The sequence below is a fragment of the Chlorocebus sabaeus genome, chromosome 14, assembly GCF_047675955.1.
Source record: "Chlorocebus sabaeus isolate Y175 chromosome 14, mChlSab1.0.hap1, whole genome shotgun sequence".
Lineage (NCBI taxonomy): Eukaryota > Metazoa > Chordata > Mammalia > Primates > Cercopithecidae > Chlorocebus > Chlorocebus sabaeus.
The window spans coordinates 69,606,895-69,634,301 of record NC_132917.1 but is presented as its reverse complement, the minus strand read 5'-3'; the positions used below and the strand labels follow the sequence as shown (position 1 = coordinate 69,634,301).

The window sequence follows — 27,407 nt, the reverse complement described above, 5'->3', positions numbered from 1 at the left end:
GGTAAAGAACAGTAATTCAGGATAACAAAAATGCTTTTCCATGTTCCCAGCAGACCTCAGCTGGCCCTGCATAGGACTCTGGATTCAGTTGTTTATCTTCTATCATAATTAGGTAGACGAGGAAATTGTGTGCTTAAAAGTATTCATTAAAATGTAATCTTTGTCTGGGGTCAACATAAAATAATTACTGTATTTAGAAGGCAAATTTCCAGCTTGTATCCTGGCAAAGGTTTAAATATCTGTGTGAAAGAAGAGAGACTGGAAATATCGGGAGTATCATCTTTAAAGGAAATTATATATACCAAGAAGAGGGGACAAGTGCTAAATGCCAAGGTCAGAGGGGTCCTTTTCTGGATCCTTTCCTCTGGACTGAGGCTGCTGTGACCTACCTTGATGAACGAGTACAGAGACTTTCCATAGAGTCTCTTGAAGTGTGCCCGGATATCCAACATGTCAATTTCTGCTCGAGAAACCATCACTCTGATGAGGGTGTTATCATCGGTGCCCAAGCCCTAAGGAAGAAAACGAAATCCAAACATATACAAAAACCTAGCTGTTTTTCAGTGTCTTCTTTAGTCTGCCAAAGCAAGACTAGAGATGACTGTGCTGATGATGTCCTCTGCTCCACTGCTTGGCAGTCCTGAGGAATATCCTCACTCCTCATCATGGTATTCAAGGCTCTCCACAACTCACTTTTCCAGTGCTATGTGTTCTGACCACAGGATGCTGTTCCCTGCTTTTCTAGAGCCATAACCTGTGCTGTCCAGACATACCCTGCCACCTGGCTCACCTATGATTCCTTCTCATAGAGTACTATCCTTCCCTCCCCAGCCTTATCACCCCTTCCCCTCACCATGTGAAATCCTCTGATGTAAAACTTTTACATTTGGAAGGTCCTGCTCAAATGTATCAACTTCTTTATATATTCTTTGCAGATTCCCTACCTCAGAAAACAAATATTGGGAAAAAAAAATCCTTTTCTCTGTGTTTCTACAATGTTTGCATCCTCAACTACTGTCTTACATTCTATCTTGTTATAATTGGTGTCTTGCACATACTTATCTAGGCTAGACATTCTTTGAGAGCAAGTTCTATTTTTTTGTTTTGTTTTGCTTTATTTATTTATTTATTTTTTTTGAGACAGAGTCTTACTCTGTCACCCAGGCTGGAGTGCAGTGGTGCGATCTCAGCTCACTGCAACCTCTGCCTCCTGGGTTCCAGTGATTCTCCTGCCTCAGCCTCCCAAGCAGATGGGATTATAGGTGTGAGCCATCATACTTGACTAAGTTTTGTATTTTTGCAGAAACAGGGATTTCACCATGATAGCCAGGCTGGTCTTGAACTCCTGACCTCAAGTAATCCACCCGCCTCAGCTTCCCAAAGTGCTGGGATTACAAGAGCCACCGAACCTGGCCAAAGACTACATTTTGACCTTCCCTGCACCTCCTGTGATTCTCAGCACAGGTGCCTGCAGAGTACGATGGAGGGTTAGGAATATGGGCTCTGGAGCTAGAATGCCAGGTAAACAGTAATTCTCCATTACTTCCTCACTGAGAATCTTGGGCAAACTGCATATCCTTTCTATGCCTCAGTTTCCTCATCTGTAAATTGGGGGTTAGTAATAGTACCAGCCTCATAGAGCTGTTGTGGGGATATAATTAATCTATTAAAAACAGTGATCCACACATCGTAAGTACTCAGTAAATATCACCTAGTATTACTATTAGCAGGCACTCACTGAAGTATTCGATGGATTGAATTGGATCTTTCAGAGCAAAGTTTGGATAGGCGATATAAGTAAGCTTAAGAAAGTGGACACAAGATAACTTAAATTCATTTAGATGCTAAAAATAAAGCCATTTACCTTCATTGATTTATAGAGCTTTTCAGCAAAATACGCAGATTTGTTCCTCATGCACTTTACTGTCAAAGAAAAAAAAAGAAGAAATGAAAAGATTACAGATAAGACCCATGAAAAAAGGAAAGTGACAGTTGTTTCCTCTGTTTCTACAAGGTATCAATATTTGCTTTGCCAGGGAAATTTTAGCCAAGCAATGTTTCATGAACATAGGCTATGCTCTATGTATTTTCACACATAGAAAGTACCCTCGATTTATTATCAAGTTCCTGGAGAAGTAATTGATAAAGTCTATCAAAGCAAAGGGTGGTATTTCGTTTCAAAATGAGGATTATTGTATCTGCCATATGAGACAGTTACTAGTTTCTAGCCATTCACAGACTTGCAAGCTGCAGCTTGTTTATCTGCACACTATTACCTTTCACATAGCACATACAAAAGCATAGAAGATATAAAATATATAAACCACGTGGCACAATAGCAATCAGGTTGTATATGATATTTCTTGTTTAAAAACCTGGAATGTACCATGAGTGATTCAAACAACTTTTATCTCTGAAAATAATTCTATATCCCCATATTGCAAGTTGATAATAAGAAGAAAAATCTATAGACATTTGTTTCTCTACTCCCCCTACCAGCTTACCTATAGCCAGCAGAGCATCTTCAAAGCTACCAGATGTTTCAGATTTAATACTCTGTTCAATATCCTTCTGTGATATCCTTTTGTATTCATCAAACACTGCAAACAATAACAAAATAGTATTACTGGGAAGAAAAAACAGAGGAAACTGAAATTATGGAGCAAATGAGCATTTTTAACTAGCCTACACTATTTATTCTTCAGCATACTTGAGGAGGAAACTAATTAGTAATATGGGCAAGCACACAGGAGGGAGGTGCAGAGTGGACAAGAAGGAAGAAATGCTGTGATGTTTGGAGGACACCAGTCAAGTCCTTCCCCTTATGTGGGATGCTTGTACATAAAATGGAGATGGCCTCTGGGGACCTTTGCTTTCCTTTCTCATTGTTTCCTTAATAAGCAGAATGTGTCTTTTTGTCCTTGGCAATCACCTCCCTGTCATCTCCCTTTTGGTTCATCAAAACTAGAACAATTCAACCTCTTCAAAACTGAGTCACAGTTAATAACAGCTGGTTGCATCTTTTAAAATACTTAAACATAATTACATTTGTTGTTGTTTTGTTGTTGTTTTTGCTAAGTGTTTTTGAATGTGGTGAATATGTTCCCCTCTCTTGCTGTCTCCTTCTGGAACCTTCTTAGAGCAGGTATCCATTTTATCTTCCCACCATCGCCTTCTTTGGGGTGCTGCCTCACTTCCATCAATGTGATTTTAACAGGGCTGTCAATCAAGGGACACCATGCTCAACAACAAACAACACAACCTCTGTCAAACATATGAGCATTTCACCCAGTCAGGACCCATTAGAGTCTCTCCTGGGAACGTTTTAATTGAGCAGCTCACGGGGATGGCCAAAAGCACTGTGTCATCTTTGCCCTCAGAGAAACCTGTTAAACTTCCTGGGTGTCACACTCAGAGGTTCTAATTCAGTCAGTCTCAAGTAGGAGGTCAATAATGAGCATTTTTAAAAGAGGATGAACTTCAGAAACTCTGCTTTAGAAATAAAATCCATTATTCCCTTCTACTGAGACCCCCAAAACTCCCTTGACTGCTGTTCTTCCTGAAGGTGTTCAGCTTTCTGTATAAATCTGTGAGCTACCAGTATTTTCCATTTTCCCTCTTGTGCCATTCCATATTATTTCATATTTTCTTACTTAAATTGAAGTCAGTGTGTGTGGCTTGGAATCAAAGAACTTAATTGACACATTTCTAAGCCTCAGTTTTCTCCACTGTAAAATGGAGATAATAATTACTGCTCCACTGGGTGTTGCAAGAAACAATGCTTATAAAATGCTTAACAATGCACCTAGAAAATAGAAAATTATTAACAAAACCATAGTTATTATGAAACCTCACCATTATTGTTGGTTGGTAAGACAATTATGAAGTTTTCCTAACCCAAACAGTGCTTAAAATATTTTCTCCCGGTGAATTACAGATATTTCATAATTGCCTAACTATTGACTTGCACCCAGAAGTGAAAATGCTTGCAAATGCATTTATGCACTAAATCGGCTTCTGAGGACCTGCAGTTCTTCGAAAATACCACCAGGGGGGAGATTCCTATTATTTGTAACCAGGCAAGGGAAGGAAATGAAGTAAGAAGCTGAGTCAGAAGTTTGTGTTTCTGATAGTAGCCTAGGATATTGATTAACAGGAGTAATCACCTGTTTTTTGTCACTGTGAAAAATCTGAAATAATTACAACTTCAGAATGTGCTGTACTTCTCAATTGCTTTATGTTTTCAATTTAACAAACTCATTCTCAAATTTCCCACAGGCTTTGCAAATCAGTGTGTGTGACTAAAAAGGTATGGTGGGTGGGTTTATAAAATTATAATGTATTTAAAGATCTAAAGAACTCGTATAAAAGATGAAATATCTTATTAAACCCTTACTGCTGTTTAAAAGAATATAAACCTGACAGCAAATATTCTAAAATTGTCTAGTGTCTTTCCCCCAAATAAGTTAAAATCACATTACAAAGTTTATATTTATCAGAAACAAATCAGAAACATTTCAAATTTGAAATTATCCATTATTCATCTTATACAACGTAACCCCTAAAGAAATCACTTGTATTAGCTTTACAGCTTGGATGGTACACAGGAATAAATATCAACCAACATTGCTATTTTATTACTACCTGATCTACTACAGATTACTTTCATATGTAACTAAATAAGAATGAAGGCCGGGCGCGGTGGCTCAAGCCTGTAATCCCAGCACTTTGGGAGGCCGAAGCGGGTGGATCACGAGGTCAGGAGATCGAGACCATCCTGGCTAACATGGTGAAACCCCGTCTCTACTAAAATATACAAAAAACTAGCCGGGCGAGGTGGCGGGCGCCTGTAGTCCCAGCTACTCGGAGGCTGAGGCAGGAGAATGGCGTAAACCCGGGAGGCGGAGCTTACAGTGAGCCGAGATCGCGCCACTGCACTCCAGCCTGGGTGACACAGCGAGACTCCGTCTCAAAAAAAAAAAAAAAAAAAAAAAAAAAAAAAAGAATGAAAATACTGGGGCTACTTTAGAAAAGCGACTGACTATGAAGGTCAGTTTCCTAGAAACAAGAATGCCAAGCTTCTATGACTACATGCATTTTTGCTAATTATTCATAATTAATCTTTCAGAAATTAGCCTTCATACACGTCATTGGACTAATACATTTCCAGGGTAAGAATCTAAGACACTTGGGTACAATCAGTTCTTTGTACCCACTGAAGGAGAAAGGTTATCAATTACTTATGGGCAATACAGTTTTTGCTATCTTTCACACCCTTTCTTTGGGAAATGAAGTGCCTTACCATGCAACAGGTGATTTCGGTTCCGGGAACAGAGAACAGTTAGAAATTTTACCTCGTCTGTCCCCCATTTCTTCTCTCCAGCCTCATACAGGTCCTGAAGCCAAACAAAGCACAAGTCTAAAACTCCAAAAAGGATGTGCCAGGACACAGGCAAATACTTCCAGAAGCTCAAAGAGCTGAGATAGATTAGTTTTATTTTGTTGGTGATGGGGGTGGAAATGGTGGTGGTGAGTGGAAATGACTCAGGGCCCTTCCTCAGGCATAAGGCTGTTGGGACTCTGTCATACCTTCCTGGGAGTCAAGGCAAACACTGGCAGTTCCCTAGCTGCAGACTACATGGTTCTATCCTAAGAGCTAAAAGAAATGTCCTAGATTTGGGCTGTCCCCTACAGTTGCCACTAACCACATGTGGCTGTTTAAATTTTCATTAAAATTAAATACAATTTAAAATTCAGTTCTTCAGTCACACTAGCCTCATTTCAAGTACCCAGCGGCTACAGGTGGCCAGTAGTCACCCATACAGGACCGTGCAGATGTGGAATGTTCTCATCACTGTGGGGAGTTCTATTGGATAGCCCTGCTCTAGAATGATCTGTGATTTTCCTGAGGTTACAGGACAGTCTCACAGTAGAACCAGGGACCCATTGCCAATTGCTTACATTCCAACCAGGTAGGAATACAAGAAACTGATTCTGCTCAATTTAACTACATTATCGCTAAATTCAGAATTACTGTTCATTTATAATAAGCAGCTGGCCTGTTACATTTCTCAAAAAGATCTTAAATCACATATATTGTTGCTCATTGGGCTTACCTCCATATACTCCCCCATTTTTTCACTTCTTTCTCTGATTCCCTCACTGCTTTAGAGTCAATTCACATAATCATAAAAATTTAAGCTGAAAGCGTTCATCTCATTCACCTAATTCAAAAACGTTCATCTTATTCAGCACTTCTGAAACTTGAATCTCAACAGCCTTGTGACAATTTATTTTATGTCAACTTGACCAGGCCATGGGTTACCCAGATTTTTGCTCAAACATTATTCTGGGTGTTTCTGTGAGGGTTTTTGGATGATCCAATATGGAAGAGGGGCCCTCATACAATCAGCTGAAAGCTTTTGTTTTCAAGAACAAAAGGGCTGACCTTCCCAAGAGTAAGAGGGAGTCCTCCTGCCTGACTGCCTTGAGCTAGGGCATCCGTTTTTATCCTGCCTTTGGATGTGAACTGAAACATCAGTTCTTCATGGGTTTCCAGCCTGCCGGCCTTCAGATGGGAACTGCTCCTGGTTGTCAGTCCTTTGGACTCAGACTGGAACAAAATCATGGCTGTCCTGCATCCCCAGCTTGCTGACTCCCTCGGAAGATCCTGATACTTGCCCACCTCCATCCTCTCTCTCTTTCACCCTCCCCCACCACACACATACCCCCTCTGTGTGTGTGTGTGTGTGTGTGTGTCTGTGTCTGTCTCTCTGTCTCTCTCTCTCTCTATTGGTTCTGTTCCTCTGCAGAATTCTGACTAATACATTGCTTTAATTAATAAAGCATAGTAGTTGGCTGGGCACGGTGGCTCATGCCTGTAATCATAGCACGTTGGGAGGCCAAGGCAGGTAGATTGCTTGAGCCCAGGAGTTTGACACCAGCCTGGGCAATATGGCAAAACCCCACCTCTACCAAAAAAATATTTAAAAATTAGCCGGGCATGCTGGCATGTGCCTGTAGTCCAGCTACTCAGGAGTCTGAGACGGGAGGATCACTTGAACCTGGGAGGTGAAAGTTGCAGTGGGCCAAGATTATGCCACTGCACACCAGCCTGGGAGACAGAGCAAGAACCTATCTCAAAAAAATAAATAAATAAAAAATAAGATACAGGTTAGTGAAAGTGATACTGTGATTTCTGAGGCTAGATCATAAACAATCCTGCAACCGCCATTGGTTCCATTAGAATGCTTGCTTTCTGGGTGCTCCCTTTTGAAACCCAGTTGCTATGCTCCAAGAAGCCCAAGCCACACACAGACCTCTATCCCCTCTAATGAAAGCAACAAGTTCTCTTTTGCATAAAACTAAGTTGTTCATACCTCACACACTGAATGGGACCAATCCCTCATTATGGTTATGTATTGGTTAAGAATACTGGGTCTATGGCCAGGCGCGGTGGCTCATGCCTATAATCGCTGCACTTTGGGAGGCCATGGCAGGTGGATCATTTGAGGTAAGAGTTCAAGACCAGCCTGGCCAACATGTTGAAACCCTATCTCTACTAAAAATACAAAAACTAGCTGGGTGGTGGTGGCGCATCTTGTGATCCCAGCTATTTGGGAGGCTGAGGTGGGAGAATTGCTTGAACCTGGGAGGGGGAGGTTATGGTTAGCTGAGATCATGCCACCATACTCCAGTCTGGGTGACAGTGAGACCCTGTCTCAAAAAAAAAAAAAAAAAGAGAGAGAGAGAATACTGGGTCTAGATGCCAATTGGTTCAAATCCTAGCTCTGTCCTTTACTATCTGTCTGAGCTTGAGCAAGGTACTTGACCTCTCTGAGCCTCAGTTTCCCTGCTTGTAAAATGGGGATAGCAATACTTATGAAGTTATTGCAAAGATTCAATGACATACTTAATATAGAATTTAGAACAGTGGGCAGGTTGCAATAGTTCATGCCTGTAATCCCAGCACTTTGGGAGGCCGAGGCAGGTGGATCACCTGAGGTCAGGAGTTCAAGACCAGCCTGGCCAACATGGTGAAAACCTGTCTCTACTAAAAATACAAAAAATTTGCCGGGTATGGTGGCAGGCACCTGTAATCCCAGCTATTTGGGAGGCTGAGGCAGGAGAATTGCTTGAACCCAGGAGGCGGACGTTGCAGTGAGCCAAGATCATGCCATTGCACTCCAGCCTGGGCAACAGGAGTGACATTCCATCTCAAAAAAAAATTTAGAACAGTGTTTGGTATCTGGTAATGACCCCCCTTTTTTTTTTTTTTTTTGAGATGGAGTCTCACTCTGTTGCCCAGGCTGGAGTGCAGTGGCTGGATCTCAGCTCACTGCAAGCTCCGCCTCCCAGGTTCACGCCATTCTCCTACCTCAGCCTCCCGAGTAGCTGGGACTACAGGCGCCCGCCACTTCGCCCGACTAGTTTTTTGTATTTTTTTTAGTAGAGACGGGGTTTCACTGTGTTAGCCAGGATGGTCTCGATCTCCTGACCTTGTGATCTGCCTGTCTCGGCCTCCCAAAGTGCTGGGATTACAGGCTTGAGCCACCGCGCCCGGCCGTGACCCACTTTTTATTAGCTATTAGTGTTATCTGGCCACAGCTGATTAGACCATGGGTTGGTTCCAGGACAACCATCACTGGGCTGGGAAACAGAGAGGCAAATGCCTCTTGGGGTTTCCTATTAATTTTACCCAGCAGGGTATACACTGTGCCAGGCTATTTTATATAGGTTCTATCAAATGTCCTCTTTGATGAAGAAAAAAGCACAGTGAACAGTCCCTTTCACCTCCAAGGCATTCAGAAGACACTCAGTGGTTCTCCGGGATTGCCACACGATGGTCCTAAGGGTGAGAAACCTGGAACCCAGGAGTGCTTATATAATGATGTCCAGCCCCAGGCACCTCCACGAGAAACCTGTTATTAAAGGCCATCTGTGGGAATGTTTTTAAAGAACATATCCAAGCCTGGCTAATATACACTGTAATATAAGATGTTGTCCACCCACTAAGGCCTGTCTTATTGGCAAAAGAGAAGAAAACTGGAAGAAAGAAGCTGCAGTTCTACCAACCTGGGCATCCTGTCTCACGAGAGCATCGTCCAGATAATTTCCTTCATCCCTCCCACCCTGAGGATGAGAAAAACAAACAAAAAGTAATTTGAGAATATACATGAAGATCTGGGGACACCATTAAGATAGCAAGTCTAGAGTAATGAGACAAAATACCATGAGGAGTGGGGCTTCAGACCCAGGGAGGAAGGACAGACATCCTTGAAATGTGCTCGCATTATTACCATGGCTCTGATGTGTGCCTAGAGGGCTGAGGCTCAGTGTGGCCCCTAACGTTGCATGGGTGCCTTTGCCAATACAAGGAGGAGAATAAATGCTTCCCAGGGACAGCTCCCTCCACTATCTCCTGGCCTCACCCACACCCCACTCTCCTGTGTCTTCCCAGCTGACTCATGCCTTCCTAACTGGCAAATCTACATTGATCAACCTCCGCCAAAAGGGGGTCTGGGTGTGCTTGTAGTTCCAGCTACTCAAGAGGCTAAGGTGGGAGGATGGCTTGAGGCCAGGAGTTCAAGGCATTGAGCTAAGATGGCACCTGTGAATAGCTGGCCTGGGAAACACAGCAAGACCTTGTATCTTTAAAAAAAAATAAAAGCTGGGGAGACTGGGAACAGAGGAGAGTCAAGAGAATATGGGACCTATGGTGGGACTTGAGGATCCCATAAACATGTCCCCCTACCCCTCACCAACACCAGCTCACAAGAAGGCAGGGTGGAAGCCTCTGAAGAATGCTAACAAGTGACAAAATGGGCTAATTTCCTCTAGTTTTTAGGCTATTTTTATTGTTATACTCTCTTGATGTTCTATGGTCTAGGCATGGCTCATCAGAGTGGTAAATATGGGAGGAAAAGAAAAAGTGGGAAAGAAATATGAGACACAGGCAGGTGTTACTAAGTAAATACTGGAGACAAGAACAATGTGAAAATTGGAGATGATTTCCAGGGTTCTGTTTCTTTAAGTGTAGGAGGAACAGCAGCAACATTAACAGAAACAGACAAGTCAGGAAGAAGAGCTGGTTTGAAGGGAAAATGAGTTCCGGTTTAGTTCATGAGGACTGGTTTAAGGGGATAGTAGAATATCCATAAGGAAACATCTAAAAAGCAATGTGAAATGAGAGTCTTACGCTCAGGAAGGAGGCCAGGGATAAAGATGCAGTTGGGAAGTGATGTGAAATGTCTCGAGTCTCCAGCTTCCCTTTTCAGGCACCCCTGCCCCACCTAGCTCAGTCCTGCTTTATTTTCCAGCTGGAATTTTCCAGGTAGCTTCGTTCCTGGTCGTCCAGCCTCCAGTTCTCGCCACTGTTCATCCTACACGTCACTATTACATTACTATTCTGAAAGTGCAGCTCCAGTCACATCACTCCCATCATCATTGTCATCATCACGTCATCTACTGCTCCCAAATCAGTAAGTGTAAACTCCTCCCAACATAGAATTCCAGTTTATCCTCCCACCCTGTTTCCAGAATCACCAGCCCAACTGTTCAGTCAGTTGTTCCCTGAACCCCCTGTTCCCTGCCTTGTTCTTGCCGTTCTCCCTGTCTGGAATACACCCACCCACGTCTCTGCCTCTTGAAATTCTAGTAATCCTCCAAGTTCTTCCTGAACCAGCATCTCTGTCATGAAGGCCTTTCTTTGTTTCTACAACCAAAATTTCTCCTTGAATCTTCTTTTTCCTATGCGCCTCTCCTTTGGCATGTAATCTTTTCATGCCTTCTAGCAACTTGTGTACCTGATGTATTCCCTTATGACAATATATACTGTTAAGGCCCAGGAACTGCCTCTGAATCATCTTCATAACTCTCAATGCACCGAGTGACAGGGGGACCTGGCAGGTATTAGGTACTTGTAAATATCAAATTAAAGTAGAACAAATGGGCATGAAGGATTAGCCAGAGTCTCTGAAGGAGAAATAAGATAAAGGAACAGAGGGGTCCAAGAACAGCACCTGGGGAATATCCACATGTCAGGGACTGAAAGGATGAGAAAGGCTGGCAAAGGGGATAGAGTGGACATTTCAACAAAACCCACCCCCCATCAGAAGCAGTCACTCACAGCTGACAGAGACACCAGCACTCGCTGGAACATGAACGATGTGTCAGAGCGAATGTCATCTTCAAGGCTCCGTCCATATTCTAGCAAGAGAGTGAAATTAGCTACATCAGAATAAAGAGTCTTGCCCAATGCCCTGTCACACTCCAGAGCACTCTGTCCCCTCAAGACCAGCCTGCTTATGGAAGCAGCTTATCACCCCACACACAGTTTTTCAAAAACTAAACTCTGGTAAAATGGTCAAGATAAGCTTATCCTGTCACAAGATATTCCTATTTTTGTTTTGTTTCTTTCGAGATGGAAACTCATTCTATTGCCCAGGTTAAGAGTCTGAAGTGCAGTGGCACCATCTCAGCTCACTGCAACCTCTGCCTCCTGGATTCAAGCAATTCTCCTGCCTCAGCCACCTGAGTAGCTGGGATTACAGGTGCGCCCCACCATGCCTGGCTAATTTTTGTATTTTTAGTAGAGACGGGGTTCTGTCATTTTGGCCAGGCTGGTCTTGAACTCCTGACCTCAGGTGATCCACCTGCCTTGGCCTCCCAAAGTTCTGGGATTACAGGCATAAGCCACTGTACCCAGCCGAGATATTCCGAATTCTTAAAATGTGGGGTTGAAAAAGCTGGAGCTGAAATCCTCCCTCTGTGCTTCCTGCTACCCAGGGGTCTGATCTGAATGTGGTTCTCAGTGATGCAGAGAGAACCTGCTGCTTCACGGATGGAAGGCAACCACATAGGAGCTTCTGAACCCAGCTTTGGGGTGGGGCTGGGGTCGGAGCACCGTCAAGGGCAAATCCTAGCATATGCCTTTCTGCCACGTCTCTCACTTGGGAGGTTCTGACAGGTTATCCACGAGAAGCTCCATGGCCAAGCGCAGTGGCTCATGCCTGTAATCCTAACACTTTGGGAGCTGAGGAGGGCAGATTGCTTGAGTCCAGGAGTTCGAGACCAGCCTGGGCAACATGGTGAACCCCCATCTCTACAAAAAATACAAAAATTAGCTGGGTATGTTGGCGCATGCTTGTAGTCCCAGCTACAGGGGAGGCTGAGGTGGGAGGATCACCTCAACCTGGGGAGGTCAAGGCTGCAGTGAGCCATGATCATGTCACTGCACTCCAGCCTGGGCCACAGAGTGAGACCCTGTGTCACAAAAAAGGCGGGGGGGGGGGGGGGGGCTTCAGCAAGAAATTAAAAATCACTTCTTCATTATTAATTTTTAAAAAGCAAAAACAAAAAGAGAAGCTCCAGCCCTTCATAGCCCTCAGGGAAGAAAACCCTCATTGGGCAGATGTGGGGACTGGGTTGCTAAATCCAGACTCCTAAGGTTTAGAATCTCCTGCTCTGAACACTTCCCACAAAGCTCTTATTGTGGTGGTTTTTCTTTCTATAAAGGTAACACATGCTGACCACAGAAGACTTAGGAAAAAACAAATAAGTAAAATGAAGGGACAAGGCGAGGAACTCCACTGCAATCTAGTCACCCAGAAATAATAATCATTGATAACATTTCTGTAAATATCCTTCCTCATTTTCCCCCATATACACACATTATCTTCATTTATTTAACAAATAATGTGTTATTAACTGTGTTAATTTTTAAAAAATGGGATCATAGCATACTATTTTATGGCTTGTCTTTTTCACTTATAGGTACTACACCATTTAATAAATATTTTAATAATATTGTTGGCCAGGTGCAGTGGCTCACACCTGTAATCCCAGCACTTTGGGAGGTTGAGGTGGGCAGATTGCTTGGGCCCAGGAGTTTAAGACCAGCCTGGGCACCATGGGGAAACCCCATCTTTACAAAAAATACAAAAATTAGCTGGGTGTGGTGGCACACGCTTGTGGTCCCAGCTACTCAGAAGGCTGCAGTGGGTGGATTGCTGAAGCCCAGGAGGTCGAGGCTGCAGTGAGCTATGATGGGGCCACTGCACTCCAGCCTGGGCAACAGAGTGAGACCCTGTCTCAAAAAAAAAAGGTTAAATAAAAGAAAAAAAAATACTCTTTAAGTTTTAATGACTACATAACAGTTCATTGTATAAGTGTATCGTATTTTGTTTAGACACTCTGCTACTGTTGGACATTTTTAGCTAATGTAGATAACACTGAATAAACACTGTGAGATCTAAACCTTCGTTTATGTTTAGTTATATTCTCAGGGCAAAAAGGCAGGCATTTTTTAAAGGCACTTCGTATGTATCACCCTCTGGAGGGCTCTAAGAGGGAGTGAATGGCTGTCATTCTGATTTGGCTGGAGGACATACAGTCCAGTCTGAAGGGAAGAATATGGGCCAGACAGCCCCTCCAGACCATTCCTTGGAATGCTAAGATCTGCTGGTGCCACCACTTTTGAACAAGTACCTTAGATTCTTTGTCTGATAATAAGGAACAACTTTCCAACTTTTAGGGTAATAAAATACTGCACTGGGTAGGCAAAATAGTGTGTCATCTTCACCTGAGAAATCTTAAGAAGCCAACAGACCACCATTTGCCTAAACAGGGATCTCTCTCAAAGCAGAGCTTGGCACCAAGGATCCCTCATGCTCAGCATTCTATGAAAAGTCTCATCAGCAGACAACCACCCGCTGCTACCCTCATTCTCTCATCACAGCGAAACCTCAGCCAGGGCCACTGCGGATGTCACGTACGCTGCTGGTAGGTTTGGCTTATGCGCTGGATCTCCTCAGGGGTCCGGGAGGCCAGGATCTCAATTAGGCAGCCCTCATCAGTGCCAGCTCCCTAAACAAGAAACCAGAGGACAGGGCTATATGAGCCAGTTTACAAAGCTGAGGCCCAGACACAGAAGGAATACAGCCATGAATCTGCAGAGAATAAAGATAATCCACTGTGTTCTAGCAACAGGATTTGTTCACTTTTATTGTCCTGCCTGAAACCCAAAGTGTTTGTCATAATAATTATGAGTAATAACAAACATTTCTAGGCTGTTTACTATGTGTTGGTTACTCCAGGATAGGTACAGTTTCTGCCCTCTGGGAACTTAATTTTTCCTTGACCTCTTCTACTGTCTTCCTCTGAAGGGCAGAATTTTCTGGCAAAGACTTTGTCACCTCTTTGCTTTCCCAGAGCCTGGCCCAGAACCTTCCACAAGTCTGAGTATTTATTGACCTGGTTGAGGAGGATAACTGTACTCCTCGACTTATGATGAGGCGTACAATATACTGAAAATTTTTAAGTAGAGCCATCCTAAGCTGGGGACCATTTGTATTTGCATTATATACTTGGTCATTAAAATTCGGCAGACCCCGGCTAGGGCACAGTGGGTAGGTCATCTAGGGAAGCCAAGAACTCTTTCGCCAGTTCTAAGTCTATAGTAGACCTGGAGGCCCCAAGGTGTCAGTCATAAAGTTACATATCTCAAAAGTAGTTAACATGACCACGAAGTCGCTAGAGCTGTACTAAAAGCCACAATTATAATCACTCCCCATTGAGCCACAGGAAGGAGCAAGTGATGCCCTTTTTGGAAAAGAATTTTTAAATGATCATTGGTATAATGTAATGTTGTTTTCAAGTTGTCATAAATGAAGGAAAATCTCCTATACTTTACACCTGCCATTCTCAGAAGGCCTTGGTCATAGTTTCTTTTTTTTTAAAAAAATTTAACTTTTACTTTAAGTTCAGGGGTACATGTGCAGTTTTGCTATATAGATAAACTTGTGTCATGGGGGTTGTTGTACAGATTATTTCATTACCCAGGTATTAAGCCTAGTACCCATTAGTTATTTTTCCTGATCCTCTCCCTCCTCCCACCCTCCATCCTCTAACAGGTCCCAGTGTGTGTTGCTCCCCTCTATGTGTCCATGTGTTTTCCTCATTTAGCTCCCACTTGTGAGTGAAAACATACGGTATTTGATTTTCTATTCCTGCCTTAGTTTGCTAAGGATAATGACCCCCAGCTCCATCCATGTTTCTCCAAAGGACATGATCTTGTTCCTTTTTACAGCTATTCCACAGTGTACATGTACCACATTTTCTTTATCCAGTCTACTATTGATGGGCATTTAGGTTGCTTCCATGTCTTTGTTATTGGGTGACAGTCTCTTAAGAAAGCACATCAGCATTTGCATCAGCAGCACCAAGAGCACAAGAGGAAGAGCACAGACCTTCATGGCCCTTCGCAGCTCTTGCACGTCATACAGCACCGTGGGCGTCATCATCCCCACAATCACCTGCTCGAAATTGCCACTCAGTTCTGACTTCAGGTCGTCTATCAAGTCCTGCAATGCAAGAAAGTAGCTCCACTTAATTGCGACAGCAAATGAGACCAGCCACTCTCCAGTGTGGTCCAGGGATGTCTAGGGTCTCCAAGACCCTTTCAAGGAGCCTGCAAGTCAAACCTATCCTCGGAATAACACTCAGATGTTATTTGCCTTTTCACTGTCATTCTTCCACAAGCATACAGTGGGGTTTTCCTAAGGCTATTTGACATTGTGCATCAACAACTGTTCAAATACTCCCCCCATTTTCAAGTACATATCTGTACAAGACCAGATTTTCTTCATATACCTCAACCCAAACAATATATCATAACAAATTGAAGTAGAAATGGATATGAGAAGCCATCTGTCTTCCATTAAGCCAGACATTAAAGAGATCTGCAAATGTAAAACGATGCCAGTCTTCTCACTAAATTTTTTTGTTCTGGGATATATAGCTATTTTTTCATTAAAATGTTATTTATAGTAACATACAATACACTTATTCTTTTTACTAAGTTAACAAATATCTATCTTTAAATGCCCTCAGTTTTAGTTTCTAATAGGGCAAATATCAAAAGATAGAACCCACAAAACCAAAAGTCCTAAAAAATTTAAGAGGTAAAGGAGCCTTGAGGTTAATATGCTTGTAGACACCGATGTAAATGTACTTGCCTACTTAACAATATGTCTTGAATATATTTCCAAGTCAGTATTCACTGATAACCTTTTTAGCAGCTGTGGAGATTTCTATAGGTAGGTACAATATCATTTCTTTTTCTTTTTTTTTCTTTTTTTTGAGACGGAGTCTCGCTCTGTTGCCCAGGCTGGAGTGCAGTGGCGCAATCTCGACCTCACTTGTCTTGGCCTCCCAAAGTGCTAGGATTACAGGTGTGAGCCACCCACCTGGCCTAATTTCTTTAACTAGTCATCTGTTTCTATTTTTCTACTGTTATATACATAAGGCATTTAGTTGTATCTTTGTGATCATTCATGATTATTTCGTAAGGCTCAATTCCTAAGATATAATTTCCAAATATAATTATTTGGAAAATGGACCGAATTCTAAAGATGTTTATTCACATTTCCTCCTAGAACGGGTCAGAGAGTTTAAGAACCTGTTTAAGATCAACTAAGAAGCAGCTGAATCGCTTTTTTTTTTTTTTTTTTTTTTTTTTAGATGGAGTCTCGCTCTGTTGCCAAGGCTAGAATGCAGTGGCACAATCTCGACTCGCTGCAGCCTCTGCCCCCTGGGTTCAAGCAATTCTCCCGCCTCAGCCTCCCAAGTAGCTGGGATTACAGGCACCTGCCACCACACCCAGCTAATTTTTTGGTATTTTTAGTAGAGATGGGGTTCCACCATGTTGGTCAGGCTGGTCTCAAACTCCTGACCTCAGGTGATCCACTCACCTTGGCCTCCCAAAGTGCTAGGATTACAGGTGTGAGCCACCCACCTGGCCTAATTTCTTTAACTAGTCATCTGTTTCTATTTTTCTATTGTTATATACATAAGGCATTTAGTTGTATCTTTGTGATCATTCATGATTATTTCGTAAGGCTCAATTCCTAAGATATAATTTCCAAATATAATTATTTGGAAAATGGACCAAATTCTAAAGATGTTTATTCACATTTCCTCCTGGAACAGGTCAGAGAGTTTAAGAACCTGTTTAAGATCAATTGACTAAGAAGGATCTTAATCGTTATTCTTCTTTTTTTTTTTCTTCAGATGGAGTCTTGCTCTGTTGCCCAGGCTGGAGTGCAGTGACATGATCTTGGCTCACTGCAACCTCCACCTCCTGGGTTCAAGCAATTCTCCTGCCTCAGCCTACAAAGTAGCTGGGATTACAGGTGCCTGGCACCATGACCAGCTAATTTTTGTATTTTTAAGTAGAGATGGGGTTTCACCATATTGTCCAGGTTGGTCTCAAACTCCTGGCCTCAAGTGACCAGCCTGCCTTGGCCTCCCAAAGTGCTGGGATTACAGGTGTGAACCACCACACCTGGCCTCGAGAACATCTTTAAACAAGACAAAGGATCGATCTTTTAAAACACAGGGTCACTTCAGGATCCTAGATCAGGAAGAGGCCCTGCTTCCTGTTGCTGCCAAGTCAGCCAGACAGAGCAGGAAAGACTGTGGCCTACCCTGCCAATGGTGCTCTTGTAGGCCGTCCTGATCTCCTGGCGCTGGGCGGTGTTGCGGTAGGCAAGGACGCTAATAATGGCGTCTTCATCGGTGCCTGGGGACAGAACGGAGACAGCGGGTGAGTGTGATTGGAGAGAGGAATGAGAAAGCGGGTTCCTCTGCGGACACTGGAGTTACCCAAACACACGCAGAGGGCTTTCTAAGAAAAGAGGCCCTTATTCAGAGGGTTTTCTACTTTTTGGGAAACAGATGCTAGGTTTGGAACTTAGCCTCTCCTTTAATTGGCTGTTTACTACTGAACAAAATGGTTAACTTTCTAAACATTAGTTAGTTTCCTTATCTGGAAATGTGAATGATGACAGTGATTTCCTTCGATAGGTTGCTGCAAGTGTTAAACAATATAATTAAATGCCTAGCACTTACTAAACATTTAATAAATGTTGGCTGGAGTAATTATTCTTCCTCTCCTCTAGAATTGTTTTTTTTTTTTCTTTGAGAGGATGTCTTGCTCTGTCGCCCAGGCTGGAGCGCAGTGGCGCGATCTCAGTTCACTGCAACCTCTGCCTCCTGGCTTCAAGTGATTCTCCTGCCTCAGCCTCCTGAGTAGCTGGGATTACAGAGCTGTGCCACCACCCCCAGCTAATTTTTGTATTTTTAGTAGAGACAGGGTTTCACTATGTTGACCAGGCTGGTCTTGAACTCCTGACCTCAAATGATCTGCCCACCTCGGCCTCCCAAAGTGCTGGGGTTACAGGTGTGAGACATCGTGCCCAGTCATCTCCTCTAGAATTCTTTTCATGTCTTTTGAATCTCCTATCTCTCTCTTCCATATTCTTGCCTTTTCTTTGTTTTTATCTCTTTATCATCTCCTCTGAGTTTTGAAACAATTCAAACTTGTCTTTTAATTCACCAATTTGGCATTTTGCAGAGTTTAAATTGGCTGTAACTACATTCACTATGTTTTAAAATCTGGAACTATGTTTTTCACTTCTAAGCTATCTTTCCTGAACACAAATGGTTCCCTTTTAGAACTGCTGACAAATTACCATGATACAACATCTTACCAAAACTTTAAGCAAAAATTACAAATTAAAAATGTTCTAAGTTTTGCTTGCCTGTTTCTTGCAGCAGCTTTTACAAAGAGACTTTATTCTGATTTTTCAAATTGGTCCCTTATCTTTATAACAGCTGGATGTTCATAAATGTTTGGTGAATCTTCTGTTTCCTCGTTGTTTATGCTGTATGGGGGGTTGGGATAGGTTTCAGAAGTGATTCTACTGAAAATATTTCAGGGAGAAGTGAAAAAATACAGCCTCACCTTAGTTATCCTTGGCAAGATTAGAGATAAGATGTGAGTTGTTGGGAGGAAGCTATAGAACTTTAAGTTTACATACCTTGGGGACCTACTTTCTGTTCCTTTTTTTTTTTTTTTTTTTTGAGATGGAGTTTCGCTCGTCACCCAGGCTGGAGTGCAGTGGCACAATCTTGGCTCACTCCCTCCACCTCCCAGGTTCAAGCAATTCTCCTGCCTCAGCTGCCCTAGTAGCTGGGATTACAGGTGCCCACCACCACGCCTGGCTAATTTTTTTTTTTTTTGCATTTTTTAGTAGAGATGGGGTTTCACCATGTTGGCCAGGCTGGTCTTGAATTCCTGACCTCAGGTGATCCACCTGCCTCAACCTCCCAAAATGCTGAGATTACAGGCATGAGCCACTATGTCCAGCCGTGTTCCTATTTTTAAAAAGGAGAGGACAATCCATACAACAATCAGTTTCTCCCTTAGCACTCTCAGCTAGGAGGTGGTGTGGAGGGGGCAGAGAGGGTTCACTACCTTTTGTTCTCTCCCTGTTTCTTTGAAAGGGATCACTCTTCTCCCCAGTCAAGCCAAGCTGAAATTCTCAAAATAGACTTGATTTTTTTTTTTTTTTTTTTTTTTTTGAGACGGAGTCTTGCTCTGTGGCCAGGCTGGAGTGCAGTGGCGCCATCTCAGTTCACTGCAACCTCCGCCTCCCGGGTTCAAGCGATTCTCCTGCCTCAGCCTCCCTAGTGCCACCACGCCTAGCTAAATTTTGTGCTTTTAGTAGAGATGGGGTTTCACCTTGTTGGCCAGGATGGTCTCGATCTCTTGACCTCGTGATCTGCCCACCTAGGCCTCCCAAAGTGCTGGGATTACAGGTGTGAGCCACTGCACCCAGCCAATAGCTTTGATTTTTTCACCCTCTCCTTTCCTCTATATTCAAGTCCACTGTCATGAAAAATGTTGCTTTACACTCTCTTTTGCATTCTTTCTCTCTTTTTATTTCCTACCATAACCACTCCAATTCAAGATTTCAGGGTTTCTTCTTAGACAAGTGCAGATGTCTGCTAACGAGTATTCTTAACTCCTGATTGGTCTTCCCAGAGTCTTGCCAGATTCATTTGTGTAAAAAGAAAAACTCACAATGTCCCTCCCCTGCTCAGAAATACACAATGGCTCCCTATCATCTACTGGATTTACTTTAGGCACAGCAGCCTGACATTTGAGACTTTCTATAATGTCCCATTCACTATTGTAAATAGCCACATAAAAGGACACTAGGCAGCCAAATTCACAGACTCAGCTCTTGAAATATTGTGCTTTACCCAACAGTGCTGCACTCCATGCTCCTGACCTCTTTCATTACCAGTCTATTGGTTTATATGTCTCCTTAACCCCCTCCATTTAGCATCATGATTCTGGTATATGTTGTTTCCCAGCCAGTGCCTGTGGGACATACCCCCCTGTCTGTGATTCTTATTGGTGGCTTTCTCAGTAGCACCCCTAGAACCTCCTTCTGGTACCTGCTTTCTCAGAAAGCTCCTGCTTTGCAAGTACCTCCTGCTGATACAGGAGATAGAAAGAAATTGTTTAGGCAGATAGTGAGGGCAGGCCGGGTGTGGGGGCTCATGCCTGTAATCCCAGCACTTTGGGAGGCTGAGGTGGGTGGATCACTTGAGGTCAGGAGTTCAAGACCAGCCTGGCCAACATGGTAAAACCCTGTCTCTTATTAAAAATATAAAAGTTAGCTGGGTATGGTGGTGGGGGCCTGTAATTCCAGCTACTCGGGAGGCAGAGGCATGAGAATCACTTGAACCCGCGAGGTGGAGGTTGCAGTGAGCCGAGATCATGCCAGTGCATTCCACAGCCTGGGTGGCAGAGCGAGGCTCCATCTCAAAAGTGAAAAAAAAAAAAAAAAAAAAAACAGATAGTGAGGGCAAAAGAGTCCTTGGCAGAACTTCCCTTCTAACAAAAAGCAGCCCCCAAAATCTTTTTTTTTTTTTTTTCTAACAAAGAGATGCCTGAAAGATCAAGCTACAAATGTAGATAAGGAAACTGAAAGCTTGCACAAGGGAATGCTGACCACTGTGCCAATAGAAAAGGGCTACCTGGGGGCCAGGCATGTCCACCATAGAAACTTCATCTTCCCTTTTTTGTTAGCATGTGTATAGTAAGAAAGAAATGTAAGAAAGTACAGCTCAGGCTGAAAACCCACCTGCATAATAAAAGACTGGGGTAGTGGCTGCCAGAGATTCGTGCCCTATGCAGATAGCCCACCTGTTTCTAACTGTTTTTTGGTGCCCTGTGTAGATCAGACATCAGCCCTCCCCATCCCCAGCCTCTGCATTTCACTGTGAATTGGCAACCCATTTTTCTGGAATCCCTTTCTGTAGCAGACAGCTAGTCTCTTTCTTTTCCCTATTAAACTTCCGCTCTTAACCTCACTCTTTGTGTGTCCACATCCTTGATATCTGTGGTCATGAGACAACAAACCTTGGGTGCCACCCCAGACGAGGCCACTTCACTGCTGCAAGACACTTTTCTGTGTATTTACCATGACTCCCCTAGACCTCAGCACATGCCATTCCATTAATCGAAACACCTTGTCTCTTAACTCTGTTTACAGAAATTCAATCATCTCCCAAGGTTCATTTTAACTTCTACATCCTCCAAGAAGCTTTGCCCACTGCCCCCAAGTGAAACATGATATCTTCTCTCTGAACCCCAGTGGGATCTTATTTGTGCCCCTCCTGTTACTGTTATATTATGAATTAATCATAGTTATTTCTGTGCATGCCTTAGCTGTGCTAGCATTCATAGTCTATTTGAACACAAGAACTAGGGATTATAATCTTTGTCTCCTCCAACAGTCTGCCTTGCATTGGCCCACACATAACAGGCACTGAAAAAGGGTGGTTGTGCCAAATGCCTCCTCACCCTTTATGTTGATAATTCTGAATGTGACCTGGGCTACATTTTGAATTATGGTGTCCTTGTCATATACCAAAGAATTAGGATAAACTGAAAAAAAGGTGGGTCCTGTACTTTTCTCTGTTTATGAAAAAGGGAAAAGAAGAAGATACATAGATTCAGGACAATGTTCTCTTCAGAGATGGGCAGCAGCATAGAACAGTGGCTTAAACTCCAGCTCGGGAATCAGACATGAGGCAGCTGATCATGCAAAGATGAAAGGAAAATGTTCTAGGAATTACCTAGAATCCTGAATATACCACTTAGTAGTTCTGGGACCATGGGCAAGTTAGCCAACTTCAGTCACTATACTTTACCTTCTCAACAGTAAAACAAGCTGCTGTCAGGATTAAAACAGATAACCCATGGAAAGCATCTATCTCTATGTCTGACGCATAGCAGAGCTTAATAAACATTTGCTATTATTGCTACTGTTGTTGTTACTGTTAGCAACCTTGAGGCTGAGTAAAATGAACTCTTTTTGGATAGAAAGATGGTCTCATGGTCAAGTGTTTTCACCCTAATCTCAAGGAGATTCTAAATAGCAGCTAAGAACCAGGGGATACTTCTCTGGCCAAAAGTTCACTGAGACAAGGTCTTGGGGGCAGAGGCTAGGCCAGGTAGCTTGTGGTGCACATAGAATCACTGTACCTACCCAGCATGAAGGTGGTGGCCCCCAGGGAGCTAACTGGAGGGTAGCATGCTGGAAGACACTTCTAGTGTTATAGAAGGCAAAAATAAATTATTTAGGTAGACATTTAGGGTAAAGTGAGTCCCCAGCAGAAAACTTTCCTTTTAACAAAAAGCAGTTCAAAAATAGCTCCCTTTCTAACCACACATAGTTAAAAAAAATCACTTCTAACAACAAGCAACCTGAAAGTTCAGGTTGTAAAACACAGATAAGACAGCTCAAGCACAGAAGGAGGGGTGGAAGTCTCCTGGGTAATTGCCAAACTTCACACTTACACAATGGGCCCCAGTAAAACAGTGGGTCTTAATAAGCACATTCCTTTCCCTTTAGGTGCACTAAGATAGAGAACTAAAAGCAGACTGGGGGGATGCCTGCAGCTGCAAGAAGATGTATGGGAATAGACACTGAAACTCTTCCTCCAAGATAAGCAAGACAAAGAAACACAGACTAAGAGTCAGCCTATGTGGTCAGGGAATGGAATAAGAGCTGATAAAAAAAATTCTGCTCTATACAGACAGCACACTTGGTCCCAACTAAATTGTCAGGCCCTAAGAGGATAAAGTATCCCCTCCTCATGAGGCCCCTCCTCCCTAGACCATTTATAAAAACCCTGACATTTTTACTACTGCTTAGCAACCTGCTCTAGACCCCTCTCTGTGACTGTTCGGTTCTGTTCCTTTGCCTATTAAACTCTCCTGCTCCAAACTCACTCTATGTGCGTGTGCATGTCCTTGACCTCAATCTCCTTGGCCATGAGACCAAGAACCTCAGTATCTACCCCAGACAACAAGGCTGCTTCATTTTGAGGGCTCGTCCAGGATTTGAAGGTGACTTCATTAGAATGGTGAGTAAAGGAGCAGACTCTACTTTCACTTCCGAAGTTTCTTGTCCTCTGTTTTTATTCTCTCAAATAACTATCAAAAACACCAGGCATCTGACAGCTGATTGAGGAGCCACAAGGGCTGGCCACCAGTCTTGAAGACTCAGATGTGAGGCTTGCCGGGGAGGACCTAGTCAATCCCCTAGTGACCTCAGGGTGCTGGGAATGTTGGCTCTGTCCAAACTAGTTTCTTTTCACGGAAAGCCTGGCTGTCGCATGGGGCTGGAATAGGTCCTGGAGCAACTGGGAATTTCTGGCCAGGACCACACCCTGGTGTTATTCAAAAGGCTCCTGGACAGACCCCAGCCTCTGACTGCCTGACTGGGTGTCAGCCACAGGATCCCCAAGTTTTCCTATTGCAAATCTTATTTTCCTCCTTTCCTTTCTGCAGTCACCATGTCTCCCATCCCCTCTCTGTATGAAATGCTGCAGGAATTTTTACAGCCCAGGAAATAATTCAGTTAGGCAGGCTTAGCAACCACCTTAGTAACCAGGAATACAGCTCAAGGGATTGCTGTTTTTGTGACTTTTTACAGATAGGGGGATTCCATGATCCAGATCTCAAAGACTATTTAACTCCTAATGATAACACTTCCTGGGGGTGGGTGGGAGGCTACTTTCCCCCCAGTAAATGCCCCTCTGTCTACTTAGACTGTTTCTTTTCCCATGTGAGGAGCCAGCACTGTCCAGTCAGACTGGATAGCCCCTCTATGAGGTGAATTAACTTTCTCCTGTTAGGAGGTATGCTGTGGGGACAGCTGGCCACAGGTCAGACTTCTCTCTCTGTCCTTTGTTTAAAGAGCATATGGAGGAAAGTTACTGCCTGGTATTCCACTAGCACACCTAGTAAAACGGGAATCCTCTCCATGAGGAATCTTGTCTGCCCTTTGCTAAAAGTCTCTGCCTTTTCAGTTCTTCTCCCTTTTACATCCCTCTAATAGATACCAAACCTTATGCCCCCTCTGCAAGTGGAAGAACTCTGCTTTCAGCAGTGAGGAGGAATATGTCCTCCAAAACCAAATTTTAGTCTCAGTACTCTCTCTGTTAGCAGGAAGGCCACCATTTGACCCTTATGTTCTCTGGACACACCCATTCTGCCTACAACTAGAATGGCATCGAAATAGAATGGGGATTTTATGTCTGGAAGTTTATCAGAAACACCACCTAAGAATAAATTTTCTAGTCTGGTCCATAATAGCAGAGTATACAGCCCAATCCAGTATACTCCCTCCATTAATGGGCCTTGCTCGAATGCAAGAGTTACATAATCTCTCCTGAGACCCATTTATCAAGAAGCCACGTAGGTCACACAGGTCTAGGAGGTCAGAGGGTAATTACCCAATTATTAGGCAGATGACTAAGGTCATACGGGTAAACATGACTAGCCCATTGATTAGGGCCTCTGGTATTATGCTTGGGGGTCATACCTGCAACCATGGGGCTGCAATTATGGTGCTGGGACCTGGGGACCAAGGAGGGAGAACAGCCGGGAGGACACTCCTACTGTGTCCCCTCCTCCCTGAGTCACATTGAAAAGAACCAGAAGACCGAGGAACACCTCTACTCTTGTCTCTTTTTCAGATGGGTAACAAGCCATCTTCAGCCAGCACTCCTCTGGAGTGCATTCTGAAGCACTGGGACTCCTTTGACCCTAAAACTTTGAAGAAAAAGCAGCTCATTTTCTTTTGCACAAGGGCGTGGTCTTCTTACTGTCTCTGGAATGAACAGACATAGACAGCTGAAGGGAGCCTTGATTTTAATCTTATCCAACAATTAGATCTTTTCTGTAGACAGGAGAGCAAATGGTCCAAGGTGCCCTATGCACAGGCTTTCTTTGCCCTGCGAGACAACCCAGACCTTAGCAAGCACTGCACAATTGACTCAGCTCTCTTAGCAATCATATCAGGCAGGTCTATGGAGAGTAATTCCCCTAAGTCAGAAGAGCAAGTTTTGGAGGAGCCATTGGGGGCAGCTTCTAAGTGCCCAGTCCTAGTTTTCCTAATCTGGGGCCCCCTCCAACTGCACCATCTGCTCCTCCAGCTCCACTATCTCCAAAGCTCCCCACTGCCCCAGCTTCACTCCTACCCCTACAAGAAATGCCAGATGGAAGGGGCACCTCTAGGGTACATGTTCCCTTCTCATTACAGGACCGTAGACAAATAAAGGAAGACTTGGGCTGATTTTCTGATGACTGTAATAGGTAGATAGAGACCTTCCAAAATCTAACTCAGGTGTTTGACTTCACATAGAGGGCTGTTATGCTGCTTCTAAGCCAAATCCTCACTGCAGCTGAAAAGCAGGAAGCTCCTGACATTAGAAGGAAGCCACAGAAACACGTTATAGGACCAGATAGTACCTTGGAAGATCTCCTGAAGGTGGCCACCTCGGTCTTTTACCATAGGGACTGGGAGGAGGCCCAGGAGAAAAAGAGAAAGTGACTAAGGCTCGAGTGGCTGCTTTGCAGGCTTGCAGAGTCCAGGATCCTCAGGAAGCAGCCACTAATTGCTACTGGTGTGGCAAGCCAGGGCACTTTGAGAAGAATTGCCCAGGCAACAAGAAAAAGCCACCTTGACCCTGTCCAGCCTGTGGTGGAGACCACTGGATATTAAACTGCCCCTGAAGATGGAGGTCACTAAGTCCAGAACTGGTCTCACAGATGGTCCGGCAGGACTGACAGTTCCCAGGGCTCAAACCCCTGGCTCCAGTGGCTCAGACTGCCATCACTGCTCAGGAGCCCCAGGTGATTCTGGAAATTGAAGAGAGGAGGGTGGGCTTCCTCCTGGATACTGGAGCCGGTCTCTCTGTTCTCTTGTACAATCCAGGCCTCCCCTCTTCCCATAGCACAACCATGGTGGGTGTCTCAGGAAAGACTCTAACCCAATATTTCTCTCAATCCCTTAGCTGTAGCTGGGGGGACTTATTATTTACACTTGCCTTCTTAATTATGCCTGAAAGTTCCACTCCTTTATTAGGTAGAGACATTTTAGCCCGCATGGGCCCAGAGTCCTCATGGCCCCAGGACAAACTCTGTCTTCCCTCAGTGAAAGCCAATATTAATCCAGAAGTGTGGGCAACTCGAGGAAGAATAGGTCAAGCTAAAACTGCTAGGCCAGTTCAGATCCACCTTAAAAATCCCACTTCTTTCCCTAACCAGAGACAATGTCCTCTAAAGCCAGAGGCCAGAGAAGGGCTAGAAGCTATTATTAATAACCTAAAAATGCAGGGCCTCCTCAGACCCTGTAACAGGCCTTGCAACACCCCTATACTAGGAGCGCAAAAACCCAAGGGGGAATGGAGACTAGTTCAGGACCTCCGCCTCGTTAATGGGCCACAGTCCCAATTCAGCCAGTAGTCCCTAATGCCCACATCTTGCTGACTCAAATACCTGAAGGAACTAAATGGTTTATGGTCCTAGATTTAAAGGATGCCTTTTTCTGCATACTGTTACATCCTGACTCTCAATACCTGTTTGCCTGTAAGGATCCCTCTGGCCAGACCACACAGTGAACATGGATGGTGCTGCCTCAGGGATTTCAAAACAGCCCTCATTCGTTTGGACAAGCACTGTCAAAGGACCCTTTTAAGTTCTCCTGTCCTCAGCTCAGGGTCTTGCAGTGTGTAGATGACACTTTCCTCTGTGCCCCAATCAAGGAAGGCTCAGGAAGATGCTAAGACTCGCCTCAATTTCTTAGCTGAAAGGGAGTATAGAGTCTCAAAATCTAAAGCTCAGCTCTGTCAGACTTCAGTAAAGTACCTAGTTCTAGTCTTATCAGAAGAAACCAGAGCACCAGGTGAGGAAAAGATTAGGCCCATTTCCTTTGATAGATAGGAAAATTCTTGGGCATTAAATGGATTTTGTAAACCGTGAGTACCTGGGCACAGGGAAATGACTCACCCTTTATACTGCCTCATAAAAGAAACTCAAACAGTTAAAACTCACCCCTCTCTTTTTTAGGAACCTAAGGCTCAAAAAGCCTTTAACCAGCGAAACCAAGCCTTCCTGGCTAACACGGTGAAACCCCGTCTCTACTAAAAAGACAATAAAATTAGCCGGGCGAGGTGGCGGGCGCCTGTAGTCCCAG

General features: G+C 43.8%; 1 protein-coding gene across 5 annotated transcripts in view; it reads right to left on the bottom strand.

The window, feature by feature from the left end:
* ANXA4 (annexin A4) overlaps positions 1-27,407 on the bottom strand; it is an 84,909-nt gene that overhangs the window by 4,535 nt on the left and 52,967 nt on the right. For all 5 annotated transcript variants that reach the window (XM_007970348.3, XM_073023052.1, XM_073023053.1 and 2 more), the window contains 9 exons: positions 17,487-17,581; positions 15,249-15,362; positions 13,776-13,866; positions 11,129-11,208; positions 9,076-9,132; positions 5,303-5,396; positions 2,505-2,600; positions 1,865-1,923; positions 390-512 (listed from right to left, as the gene is read on the bottom strand). In XM_007970348.3, the coding sequence (XP_007968539.1) occupies positions 390-512; positions 1,865-1,923; positions 2,505-2,600; positions 5,303-5,396; positions 9,076-9,132; positions 11,129-11,208; positions 13,776-13,866; positions 15,249-15,362; positions 17,487-17,581 (809 nt within the window). The remainder of the gene's footprint in view (positions 1-389; positions 513-1,864; positions 1,924-2,504; positions 2,601-5,302; positions 5,397-9,075; positions 9,133-11,128; positions 11,209-13,775; positions 13,867-15,248; positions 15,363-17,486; positions 17,582-27,407) is intronic.